Below are 12,355 nucleotides of genomic sequence, written 5' to 3'. Positions count from 1 at the left end.
TCCCACTCAGCAAATTTAATTCAACTGTTTGGCATACAGTAAGCGCTTAATAAATGATTCATAGCTTCACTTCAGATCAACAAATGTTTGCCCTTGCTGGATGTAGAACGCTGGGCTAGGCATGTGGGATACAAAAATGACAAATTACATAATCTCTGCCCACAAGGAACTTAACATCTACTGGATAGGGATGGGGGTAGAGATAGAAGTCTGTAAATAAGTGTAATACGGTACGGTCTTAGGGTCTGTAAATAAGTGTGATAAAGTGTAATGATAAGTGTAATACAAGGCAGGACATGATGAGGGTGAAGGAAAGATCCAGAGAAAGGTCCTCGGGGAAGTAGGATGAAGGTCAGTGTTAACGGGGAGGGAGAAGAAAGGCTTCGTGCCGGCGGTAGCTTCCGAGCTGGTCCTCGGAGGGGCTTGCACAGGGTCGGATGAAGGGGCGCCTGTTCCAGACACAGACACTCGCTAGCTGTAACTCCCCTTCTCTGTCTCGCAGCCCTCCCTCACTCAAATCAAAGCCAACCGCAAGCCGCGTCATCGTCTCCCGGGTGTCGCGGTCCTCCTCTTTGAGAATGAAGGACAAGCATAACCCCCCTGGGGCCAACAACGGCGCTCGCTGCCCAGGGCCGTTGTGAGGCTCCAACAAGATACTGTAAAGTGCTCAGCACAGTGCCTAGCACACAGTAGGCGCTATATAAATGCTAGGTGTCATCATCGCATCATCGTAGTCATTGTTATTGGCAGCGGGGTTATTATTATACGATATATAATAATGTTACATATTATATTATAAGACTACAGATATTATATAACATATAATAACATAATATATTAATATTCAATATTATATTATAGACGTTCTATATCACATAATAATATATAATATATTATGTGTCGTTACATATTATTATAGATATGGAGGATAACGTGAACAAAGGCAGGGAGGTGAGAGGACCCATGAGGACGGGGGACAGAGTCCAGTTGGCCTTGAATACTGAATAGGGAGGCGGCCATGCTGCAGCAGAGAGGAAGACCTGGGCTGGAGTCCGACCTCTGACCCATCCTGTCTTTGTGCGGACGAGTCACGTAACCTCTCAGGGGTCCAGGCCACTCACCAAGCCTGTAATTTTCGAAGGAGGCTCAGATCTGCATCGATGGGGGGAGTGCGCTCTTCTGGGAGTCCCTCTATCGATCAGATCATAGGCCCATTTCCCGTCCCTATTGAATATGTGAGGGAGGGGCCAGGTTCGCCTGTAGAAGGCCTGGAGTGTCTTCTGCAGGGTGAGGGGTTTATAATTCAACGGGCAGGCAAATTTAACAGAAGGTTGTTAAGCAGAGGAGAACACGTGAGGACGGATTAGGGGAAGGGACCGGCCAGAGACAGGGGACGAGATGGAGGCCGTCACCGTGGTCTAAGTGAGAATGATGTTGGGGAAGACTGAAGGCAGAAGGAGAAGGGGGACGGCGGAGGATGAGGGGGAGGGGCGGAAATGAGGAACGTGAGCTGGGACAGACGTGGGGGACGGAAAGGCCTGGTGCGCTACGGCTCACCGGAGCACGAGGAGTCGGACGGGACTGAGCCAACAAATGACGTAAAATATGGCAGAGGAAAAGGAATTGAAACTCCTTGAAAGCAGGGACTGCTCTTCCTTATCCATCTTTGTATTCCCTCACAGCCAGGCACAGAAACTTACAAATGGAAAATTGGGTGTTTGCAGAGAGCTTAAAATGTCTCATTTACAGACCCTCCGTATCAAGAGGAGGTATGGTATGGTAGAGAAGGCACTGGGCTTGAAGACATTCACTGAGGCATTCGCTTGCTGTGTGTGACCTTGGACAAGTCACTTACCTGGTCTGTGCCTCAGTTTCCCCATCTGTAAATGGAGGGGATTGGTCTGGAAGTCCCCAGCCTCTCACCTACCCATGCCATCCTGGTGCTTACCTTGCTCGCAGCCAAGGCCGGTGAAGCCGAGGGGACAACCGCACTCTCCGGTGATGTGGTTACAGGCGATGCCAGGGGCGCAGGTACAGCGCTGGGCACAGGCCTCTCCAAACCAGCCTGGCAGGCAGGCTGCAGAGACCAGAGCAGGAGTCTATGAGGGCCTGTTGCGGGAGGGGGCTGTGCAGGACCGGGGACAGGGACAAGGAGACAGGCTGGGGGCAGGACAGAGCCATCAGACACAGGGCCTCCTGGTTCTCCTTGGTCATGGCAGGAGGAGGTTCAGGGATTGGGGTTCCCAGCTCATTGCACAAAGGGCTTGATCTGCTCCATGCAAATCCCCCCCAGGACTGTCTTCTCTCTTCCCTTCCATGCAGGTTTGAATTTTGGGGGAGATGGGAAAGTGAGGAAGAAAAGGGGAGAGGAAGGGAGGGAGGGAGAAGAGAAAGAAGAGGGCAAAAAGGAAAAGGGGAGGAAGGGCAAGGGGAAGGAGGAGAGAGGAAACCAGAGGAGGGACCAGAGGGACCAGGGAATCAAAGGATGGGGGAAAGCCCATGTGGCCCCTTTGGCTTCTCCAGGCCGATTGCTTCCCCCGTCGCTCACCTTTCTCACATCGCTGGCCCCGCCAGCCCGGGGGACAGAGGCAAGTGCCTGTGACAGCGTGGCAGGCTGGCACGCCAGGCCGACAGTCACACTGCTGGGCACAGCGCAGCCCGAATGTGCCCTCCGGACAGGCTGCAGCAAAGCAGACAGACAATGGGTGTGGAGGGTGAGGTAGGGAAGAAGAGGGGTCTGGGTGAGATGGTGGAGGCTCTGTCTGCTCCCAGGGTTTCCTGGGCCAATCCAAACCTCCCTCTCTAGACAGAAGGAACAAGCTCCTTGGTTTTTGTTTGCTTCAACCCTCAGGCGCAGGTCAGGTTTCTGTCTGGGGCACAGTCACCTGGCCAGAGCCAGCAGACAGGCAGGTCTTCAGGAGCCCGGGCAAATCAGGATGTGTGGAGGGCAGGGGGCCCAGCCAGGCCCCCCAGAGGCCCCTCTTTCCCCCACCATGGGCCGTAGTCTAGGCTTGGGGCCAAGGCCTGCCATCTTTGGATTCTGACCTTTCCTAAGCCTCTGTCCAACTAAATTACATCCAGGTCGGCCAGCCTGCCTCATCATCTTGAAGCCGGACCTTCCCATACATGGGCTGGGACTGAACAGCATGATGGGAGAGGCAGGAGAAGGGAAGGGAGGTCCCCACCGGGCAGAGGAGAGGGAGGCTTGGCCCTGAAGAACTCCAGCCTCAGGACCACTCCCCTGATGTTGGCTTGGCCAGTCAGGCAGCTGGTCTAAACAACACCCTCCCTGCCACCTCATAGCTGGGGTAGAGGGAGTGCCCTCGGCCGGCTGGCTTCCTGTACCTGGGCTCACAGTGCAGGGACACCCGATGCTGGCCAAGCAACCGAGAGCCAAGGCCCTGGGGCCTCCAGGAAGCTGGCAGGTCCAGCACACCCGATGACCTGGGCTGGGGACCAAGTCGCCAGGGAGCCAGAGCCACGATGCCAGGAGAAGGGGAGTGATGGGCCGTGGTCCCAGGAGAGGTTTGCTCTGAGCACACATGCACACACACGCACGCGCATGTGCACACACACACAGGCCAGGCTGAACCAAGGGAAGGGGGCAGGGAGTGTGGGGGTGGGGCGCATACAGTTCTGTGGATAAGACACACCTGCCTCGCGTGCGGACATCTTCATGCGTTCATGACTAAGACTGCATCTGTACATTTGAGGGGCACACACAGAAGGGAGACAGACACGAATGGAAGGGAAATCTGCTTCCGTGCGTGCACGTGTGTTAGGCATGATGGTGCACGTCCCTCCAAGGTGTGCATGTCTGGGTTTCTGTGACTCGGTGTGCTTTAGGGGTGAGCCTGTGTGGGTGCACAAGAGCCGGGCTTCTGTCTGGACACGCATCATCTGTGACCTGCATCTCTGTTCAGGAGCAGCATGGAGTCGGGAGGACCTGAGTTCAAATTCAGCCTTAGGCACTTCCTAGCTGTGTGACCCTGCGTAAGTCACCTGACCTCTGTTTGCCTCAGTTTCCTCATCTGTAAGATGGGGGTAATAATAGCACCTCCCCCCTAGGGTTGTTGTGAGGATCTGATGAGAAACTAATTGTGAAGCGCTTAGCACGTGCCTGGCACACAGCAAGCACTTAATAAATACTCCCCCCTTCCTCCTTTCCTCCCTCCCTTCTTCCCTTCCTTTCTTTCCCCTTCCCTTTTTTCTTCCTTCCATCCTTCCCTCTCTCCTTCCTTCTCTCCTCTCCTTCTCCCTTCCCTCCTTCCTTCTCCCCCTTCTTCTTTCTCTCCTTTCCTCCTTCCTTCCCTCTCTCCTTTCTACCTTTCTTCCTTCTTCCCTTCCTCCCCTCCTTCCTTCTTTCCTTCCCTCCCTCCCTCCCCCTTTATTCCTTTCTTTTCTTCCTTCCCTTCCTCCTTCCTTCTCTCCTTTCCTCCTTCCTTCTTCCTTCCTCCCTCCTTTATTTCTTCCCTCCCTCCCTCCCTCCTTCTCTCCCTTCCTCTTTCCTTCTCTTGAGTGTGAGTGCCCTCCCTCCCCAACTACCTGGAATTTATCATCTCTTCTGATTTATTGGGGATCCATGTCTTCTTGTCTCCCCAATTAGAATGGAAGCTCCTTTGAACAAGGGCTGCTTCATTGATGGTATTTCTATCCCCGAAACCTAGCACAGTGCTTGGTACACAGTAGGTATTTAATAATTGCTCATTGCCTGCATATGTACATATGTATCTGCTAGGATGTAAAGGCCTTGAGGGCAGGGACTATCTTTTGCCCTCTTTTATCCCTGGTGCTTGGCATATAGTAGGTGCTTAATAAATGTCTACTGAATTGAACTGAAAGTGTATCTGTGCGTCTATGTTCATTTGTGTGTGTATGTGTTGACTGCACGTGCGCACACACATCTGTGCCTCTGCATGTGCCTTTCTAGCATGGTGTATCTGACGACACAGCCTGTGCAGGCGTCCGGGTGATGGTCACTTACGGCTCTGACACTTGTCTCCTGTCCAGCCAGCCCAGCAGGTGCACTCCCCTGTGCGCCGGTCACAGTGGCCCCCGTTCAAGCAGTCGCAGCTGCGCTGACAGTCAGCCCCGAACTTCCCAGGGAGGCATTCTAGGGGAGCCAAGAAGGATAAGAAAATCCTCAGTGTCCCCAGTGGGGTAGCCGGCCAGGAAGAAGGGGCTGGCCATCCTTCCTGGTCAGGAGGGGGGCTGGGCACCGTGTACTTCCACTCTCATTTGTCTGAAAGCCAACACAGAGAAAGATGCGGTGACGTAGGGTCCCACAGTGGGACGAGGGCAGAACTGGGAAACGGTCTCTTGTAAACCTCCTTCCCTTTGAGAACTGCAAGGCTCTGCCTGTCCTAAGGACCAGCGCACCCCTGGGAGAGGCGAGCTTGACTGGCAGACTCCTGCTGGGGATCAATGAAGCTGTCTAAAGACAGAGGGCCTTCCGGATGGAGAAGAGAGGGCACCTGACTTTAAAGCACAGCCCTTCTCTCTGCTCCCTGGGTGATCCTGGGTAGTCACTCTACATCCTTGCTAGGCCTCAATGTTCTCTTCTGTACGATGCAAGATTGGATGGAATGACCTCTGGCTCTGAATTCTACAAGTCTCAGAGCCTTGGCCAGGCAGCCGCCATGCCCCCTCTATGCCCTTCCTCCCCTCTCTACCATTCCCTTTCCTGAAGTTTGCCAGGATCTCCAGGGGAAGGAGGAGCACAAGAAGGTATTTACTCCCTGGGTGACCTCCATCTCTCTGGGCCTCAGTTTCTCTCCCTATAGAATGGGCCATGGGGTGGAGATGGCCTCTGAGATCCCTTCTAGCTTGTGCCAGACTCCAGGACCTCAGACCAGCCCCTGCTGGTGTCAGGGGCATCACCATCAGTCCCCTGGCCAACCTGGTTCCCACTATGATCCCATAATCATTGCTCACATTTTAATGGTGCTTTAGGGGATATAAACCACCTTCCCTACGTTGACCCCCATGGGATTAGCCCAGCTGAATAGATGAGGTAAACTGAGGCTGGCCCTTGGATACAAAGCTAGCAGATGTCAGAGCTGGGATTTGAATAGAGGGCTCTCCTTAGACCAAGGTTGTCACCTGCATATATGCACTCGAGTAAGATACACACACACAATGGCATGAAACTGCATACGAGGCTTTGGGGAGACCCGCCTGACCCTCAGGATGCTCAGACCCATCTCCAGATGCCCTGCCCCGACACCTCCATGCCTCCCGCTGGCCCTTTTCTTTCAGGCTCACCTTGCTCACAGGCCAGACCAACCCACCCCTCTGGACACAAGCAATGGCCTGAGATGGGGTCACAGGTCCCACCATTTCGACAAAGGCAATGTTGATGACAGTTTGATCCATATAGGCCAGGCGGACAAGCTGAAGGGAAGAGGAGAGAACCTCGCATAGGGGTTGGCACAACCCCCACCAGAGGGCAGGTAGGAAAACAAGAGAGAAGGGGGCAAGATCTGAATGAAAGAACCTTCCCTAGACATAGATGAAGTGGGCATCCACCTTCTCCCCCTCCTCCAGCCCCCAGGACCCACTACTCCAGTGAACAGTGGGCGTGAGAAGGGCAGCTAGGGATTCAGGACTTACCTTGCTGGCAGGTGGGCCCCATCCAACCGGGGGCACACAGGCACTGCCCACTGACTGGGTTGCAGGAGGCCCCATGAAAGCAGCTGCAGGACAGGCTACAGTTGTCCCCATAGGTGTGAGCTGGGCAGGCTGCAAGGGGAGAAGCAGGCTTGGGGGCTGACCGGAGGAACCTTGAAGCTAGAAGCCCCCAATGTGGGGGAAGGGGGGAGGTGGAAGAGGGGGCAGAGAAACAGGACCCTGGGAGGGAAGCAGCTGTAAGAGCCTACGCTTGCTTAAGCCATGCCCCAAGGCCTGGGATAAAGAACTTCTGCTCTAGCCTGTCTCCTTCTTTTGACATCCCTCCCTTCTTTCCAGGCCCAACTCAAGACAACTCAACAGGCATTTATTAAATGCCTACTATGTGCCAGGTGCTAGGCATTGGAAATAAAAGGACATAAAGGAGCCTACTTTCAAGGAGCCTCCATTCTACCAAGGTCCACATCATGTACCCCAGACAGTAGGATAGCAGGAAAACCAAGGCCACTGGAGTTGTTGATCAGCCACATCATTGCGGGTTACTCTCCAGTATCCAGCTGGTGGTGATCCTAGCTGGCATTTTAGCCCTGGGCTGGTTTCTTCTGCTGCGTGCTCCCCTGCTGCCCACCACCCTCTCCTCCCCTCATCTCCCCCAATGTCTCAGGGATACACGGGCTCCCCCATCCCCCAAGCTAAGCCCCCGGGGGCAGCCAGGACCGTGACTCACTCTGGTTGCAGCTGAGGCCGATCCACCCAGGGGGGCAGAGGCAGCTGCCGTTCACGTGATCACAGGGGGCCCCGTTGGCACACTGGCAAGCACCCCGGCACTCCAGGCCAAAAAAGCCAGCAGGGCATTCTGTATGGGACATAGTCACCAGGCAATGAGGAAGGAGACCCTGCCCTCATGCTTTCCTCTAGAGGGGCTGGGGGTGTGAGGGAGGGGGGACAGGGATTCTGATGGAGCGCTGAAAGAATCAGAGGATTTCCATTCAAATCTGGCTGCTGACATGTCTGTGAGGCCTCAGGCTAGTCACTTTTCCTTTCTGAGACTCAGTTTCCCATCTGTAAAATCAAGGGGTTGGCCAAGAGGGCTTCTAACGTTCCTTCTTCTCTCACTCTATGATCTATCCTGACCTTGGGCATGGTATTTTATCACTCTTGTACTCAATTTGCTCACATGTAAAATCCAAGGGTTTGGCATAAATGGTCCTTTCTAGCTTTAAATCTAATTTTTATAATCTTTGAAGTAGCCTCTAACCAGCTCAGAATAGCACAGGTTAGCTAAGCCTTGACCCCTTCCTTTTCTCCCTACCCCCTCCCCAGTCAGACAAACTCCCTCCCAGTTGCACATTGACCAGTCCTCCAGGCCTCTCTCCTTCTCCCACTAAGCCATAGGTTGGGTTTTTCTTAGAAAAGCCTTAGTGGCTTAGTTTCCATGGAGTCTAGAGATGCGAGAGGAAAGCAGAGCCCTGGGAAAGCTTTGTCACTCACTCCTGTCCCCCTAACGAGACAGGGATGTAGTTTTGCTTAGGAGGACACACCTCCCTTCTTCTGTCCAGAACCCCAGAGGGGTCACTGAAATGATGTCTCAATGATACAGGAAGGAGGTGTGGAAACAACAGGGAAAGGATCTAGCAAAAAGGGGAGAGAAGAAAGATAGGGGAGGAAAATTCTTGTGGACTCTGTCCTGCAGGCTTTGAAACAGAGTACATTATAGCCCAAGCCCTCAGTATTCTGGCTTTGAACCAGAGTACATTATAACCTGAGCCCTCAGTATCCTGGCCCTTCCTACTCTGAGCCTCCTGGGGCTGGGAAGGATCAGGAGTTTGGGGGAGTCCTGTAGCCCTAGAAGAGGCCCTGGGAGTGGGGTTAACAGAGACTCCTGGGGTAGTAGCCAGCTCTTTCCCCCTGGCTCCTCTCAAGGTATCTACTTACGGCACGCTACCCTGGAAGCTCAAGGTATCTGACAGATGCCAACAGGATTGGCAGGAGGGTAAGTTATCGACAGCCAAACCCCCAAGGGAGCAAAGCACCAACTTGTGAACTACAGTCTGGATGGCTTCCTCACCCTGGCGGCGCTTCCCCCTCCCCCTTTGGCGGGCTGAGGCAGGGGGCCCATTCCTCTGCCCAGGGCCAGGCCAGGAAAAGAACAGGGATGTTCCACTGCCCAAGAATACATTGCTTTTGGCAAACTGAGAACTGAGAGTACGGGAATTTTTCTCCAAGATTCTTAATCCGCTTAAGCCACATGCATCCCACTTGTGACCACCCTTCTCTCCCTCCCTCATGCAGGGGCATCATACATGGGTAAGGAGGGCCACGATTGGGATTATTTCATTCTCCATGAAAAAATGTCTGAGATCCTTTGTTCTGAGGGCTTGCTGGCTCTTTTCCAGCCCTTACCTCTCTCTCCAGGAGGGAGGACTCCCTTAGTTTCCAGGAAGTAAAAAACAATCCCACTGAACTTTGATGCCACCCAGACATAGTGAGACACGATCAAGGAGTTCAAATGAACAAGGGAGGGAAAGTGTTGGGCATGGGGATTGGGGGAGTGTGGGGAGCAGGCAGGGGAAGGCAGAGGAAAGCAGTGACTGAATCCACGCTTTGCCATGGAGAAGGGTAGGATGTGAGGGCCCCAAGCTCACTCCCAGTGGGTCAAGGAGACCAAAGTCCCCTCTGCTGGAAGAGCACAACAGAACATCTTCAGGCCAGAGATTGAGAGCTGAAAGGGGCCATTCAAGGCCAACTCCCTCATTTTACAAATTAAGAACCTGAGGCACAGAGCAGTTAACTATATTGCCTACGATCACACAGCTGGAAGTATCCAAGGTGAGATCTAAACTCAGGTCTTCCTGGCTTTCAATTAGGTTTCCTTTCCACTAAAGAATGGAACACCTTACTGCTGGTGGGGGAGAGACTTTGTGACACAAGAATAAAAGCTCCAGACTTGGAGGAAAGAGGAAGCAGAAGAGAAAATCCTGGCTCTGATACGTCCTTGCCCTAGGACTATAGGAAGCCCACCCAGCCTCAGTTCTCCATCTCTAAAATGGGAACAGTGATATTTGCGCTCTCTATCCTGCACAGTTGTTTGGAGGAAATAGCTTTTTAAACCCCAAAGCGCCAGAGAAAGGCATTATCATAATCATCTGCTGTAACAAGAGGAAGAGGTAGAGAGGGCATTCAACCATCTACTTCCCCCTTCCTGGGCTGCCCTCGCCTACTTCTCTGGTGAAGACTGAGTCAGCCCCAGAGTCCTTCCTCTGACACATCCTGGCTGTGTGACCCTGGGTGAGTCATTGAAGTTCCGAGTGGCCCTAAGTTGCAAAGATGTTGCCCATCCTGCGTTAGTAAAGTCTATAATAAATAATAAAAATAATGATAAGCCAATTATTTTAATAATATCTAAATAAAATATTTTATTATTTAAATAAAATTTTTAAAATGAAAATATTTAAATAATAAATAAATAATAAAATAGTAACGATAGAAACAATAATAAAATTAATAAACAAAAGTCTACATAATAGCTAAGGAGAGTTAACATTTCTAAAGCACCTACTATGCGCCAGAAACTGTTCTAAACACTTTCCAACTATGATCTCTTTTGATCCTCACAACTATCCTGGGAGGTAGGTTGCTGTTATGATCCTCATTTTATGGTTAAAGAAACTGAGGCAAACCAAGGTGAAGTGTGACTTGCCCAGGGTCACACAGCTAGCAAGCGTCTAAGGCCAGATTTGAACTCAGGTCTTTGTGGGTCCAGACCTGGTGTTCTACACGCGGCACCACCCAGCTGCCTCAGTGCAATCACAGGTCTAGTCCTTATCATTGTTACTGTGGTTGTAATTAGGATCATTTGCTGTTCAGCATCTGACCCTTCACGAGCCCATTTCGGGTTTTCTTGGCAAAGATCCCGGAGTATTTTGCCATTTCTTTCTCCAATTCATTTTAGATGAGGAAACTGAGGCAAACAGTGTTAAGTGACTTTCCCAGGGTCACACAGCTAGGAAGCGTCTGAGGCCACATTTGAACCCGGGTCTTCCTGACTCCAGGCCGGGCGCTCTATCCACTGTGCCACCCAGCTGCCTGCCTTTATCGTCGTTAGTGTCACTGTTATCATCATCAGTGACCCTGGGCAAGTCCCTCCCAGCCCTCTAGGCCATTATCTAAGACTATAGCTTACAGAGAAGGTGCTCATCTGGACTGGGAGCGAGTTTCTTCATTGGGAGCTCCCTACACAGACAGAGGCTCATGGAAAATCTCCCAGCTTCCCCCTCACCTGCCTGTCTCTGGTCTCTCCCCAAAACCCCAGGACCCCCGTGGAGCAGGGACACGGCCAGGCCAAACACTTCCCCGTGGACTTTTTGGGATTATCGCTGGGAGGGGGCCCCTCGCCCTGGCATCCTCCTGCTTCCAGAGCTGGGCACACTCCGGACGTCAGGAGGGGTGGGCTAGGACTCAGTGCCCGTGTTCTCAGTCCCAGCCTCTCAGCTCCCCAGGGATGGCGGTGGAGGGGGTGCTGCCAGACTTACCCCGCTCGCAGAAGGTTCCCCTCCAGCCAGCCCTGCAGGTACAGGCCCCGCTGACGTGGTCACACGCTGCTCCATGGTCGCACTGGCATCTCCGGCTGCAGCTCAGCCCAAACCAGCCCTGAGGACACTCTGAGACATGCAGACAACTGGGTTAAGGCCTAGGGCGGGCTCCTTACCTCCCCAGGCCCGCCTCCTCTTCACTGATGGGGGTGGGGAGAAAAGTGCAGAAATCAGACCAGATTGACCTCTCTCCAGAGGGCCGAGCATCGACCACTATTTGGGCTTCTTTAAAGCCTAAAACCTTCCAAAGACAAGAGCTCGCTGGCCTCCCACCAGGCCTGCTCAGCTGGTCTGGACAGAGCCTGAGATCAGAGTCATGAGCCCAGTGGGGAAGGAGCTAGAGTGCCCCCTACCATGGCCTGGGAACGCATGCCTGGCTTCACTTTTAGCCAAGGTCACCGTGTTCTAGTTCCTAAGCTAAGCTGGGTCCAGATGATCCATTTAAATCCCAAGGGACTTCACCTAGTCCAATGGTCTCCTTTTATAGAACAGGTTGTAAGGGATTTGTCCCAAGTCTCACAGATAAGTGGGCAGAACAGGCATTTGAACCCGCTCTTCTGACCTCAAAGCCAGCTGCCTTTCTACTGCGACATGCCCCTTGTTACATGTTCATAGTGTCTTCTGACTTAAGACACAAAGAGTCTGGCACAGGAGAAAGAGTACTGACTTCAGTCTGGGGATCAGGGTTCAAAACCTGTCCCTGATGCTTACTGCTGGTGTGACTTTGGACAAGTCACTTAACCTCTGCCAGCCTCGGTTTCCTCCACTGTAAAATGAGAGGCTTGGACTAGAAGACTTCAGAGGTCCCTTTTAGCTCTAAATCTATTAATCTTGTTATAAAAACTCCCTCTTTAGTAAGACAGTACTTTGTCAAACTGTCCTCTGCTTTAACGATGGGAACAGAAATAGAGAGGCCGTGATGTTTCCCCAAGCACTGGTGTAGATGAGCTCAGCATAGAGGAGTCCTGCTGAACCCACTGGGAAGAGGCAAATCTGGCCAAATTCTGAGCCTCCCCTCCCCCATCAACAAGGGGAAGGGAGTGGGCCTGGGGAGACAGGGAGAGCAGAAGAGAGCCCCCAAAAGCAGTGCCTGGTGGGTCACTGAGACCCAGGAGACCCTCCCCACATCTGTCAGA

At 52.7% G+C, this 12,355-nt stretch overlaps 1 protein-coding gene across 1 annotated transcript in view; it reads right to left on the bottom strand.

The window, feature by feature from the left end:
• Positions 1-12,355, bottom strand: part of MEGF6 (multiple EGF like domains 6) — a 384,175-nt gene that overhangs the window by 22,951 nt on the left and 348,869 nt on the right. The window contains exons 22-28 of the mRNA XM_036746355.1: positions 11,160-11,288; positions 7,355-7,483; positions 6,613-6,741; positions 6,265-6,393; positions 4,985-5,113; positions 2,549-2,680; positions 1,949-2,077 (exon numbers count right to left, since the gene is read on the bottom strand). Coding sequence (XP_036602250.1) covers positions 1,949-2,077; positions 2,549-2,680; positions 4,985-5,113; positions 6,265-6,393; positions 6,613-6,741; positions 7,355-7,483; positions 11,160-11,288 — 906 coding nt within the window. The remainder of the gene's footprint in view (positions 1-1,948; positions 2,078-2,548; positions 2,681-4,984; positions 5,114-6,264; positions 6,394-6,612; positions 6,742-7,354; positions 7,484-11,159; positions 11,289-12,355) is intronic.

This window comes from Trichosurus vulpecula, chromosome 2 (assembly GCF_011100635.1).
Source record: "Trichosurus vulpecula isolate mTriVul1 chromosome 2, mTriVul1.pri, whole genome shotgun sequence".
Classification (NCBI taxonomy): domain Eukaryota; kingdom Metazoa; phylum Chordata; class Mammalia; order Diprotodontia; family Phalangeridae; genus Trichosurus; species Trichosurus vulpecula.
The sequence above is the reverse complement of the archived record's forward strand: the minus strand, read 5'-3'. Positions and strand labels throughout refer to the sequence as shown.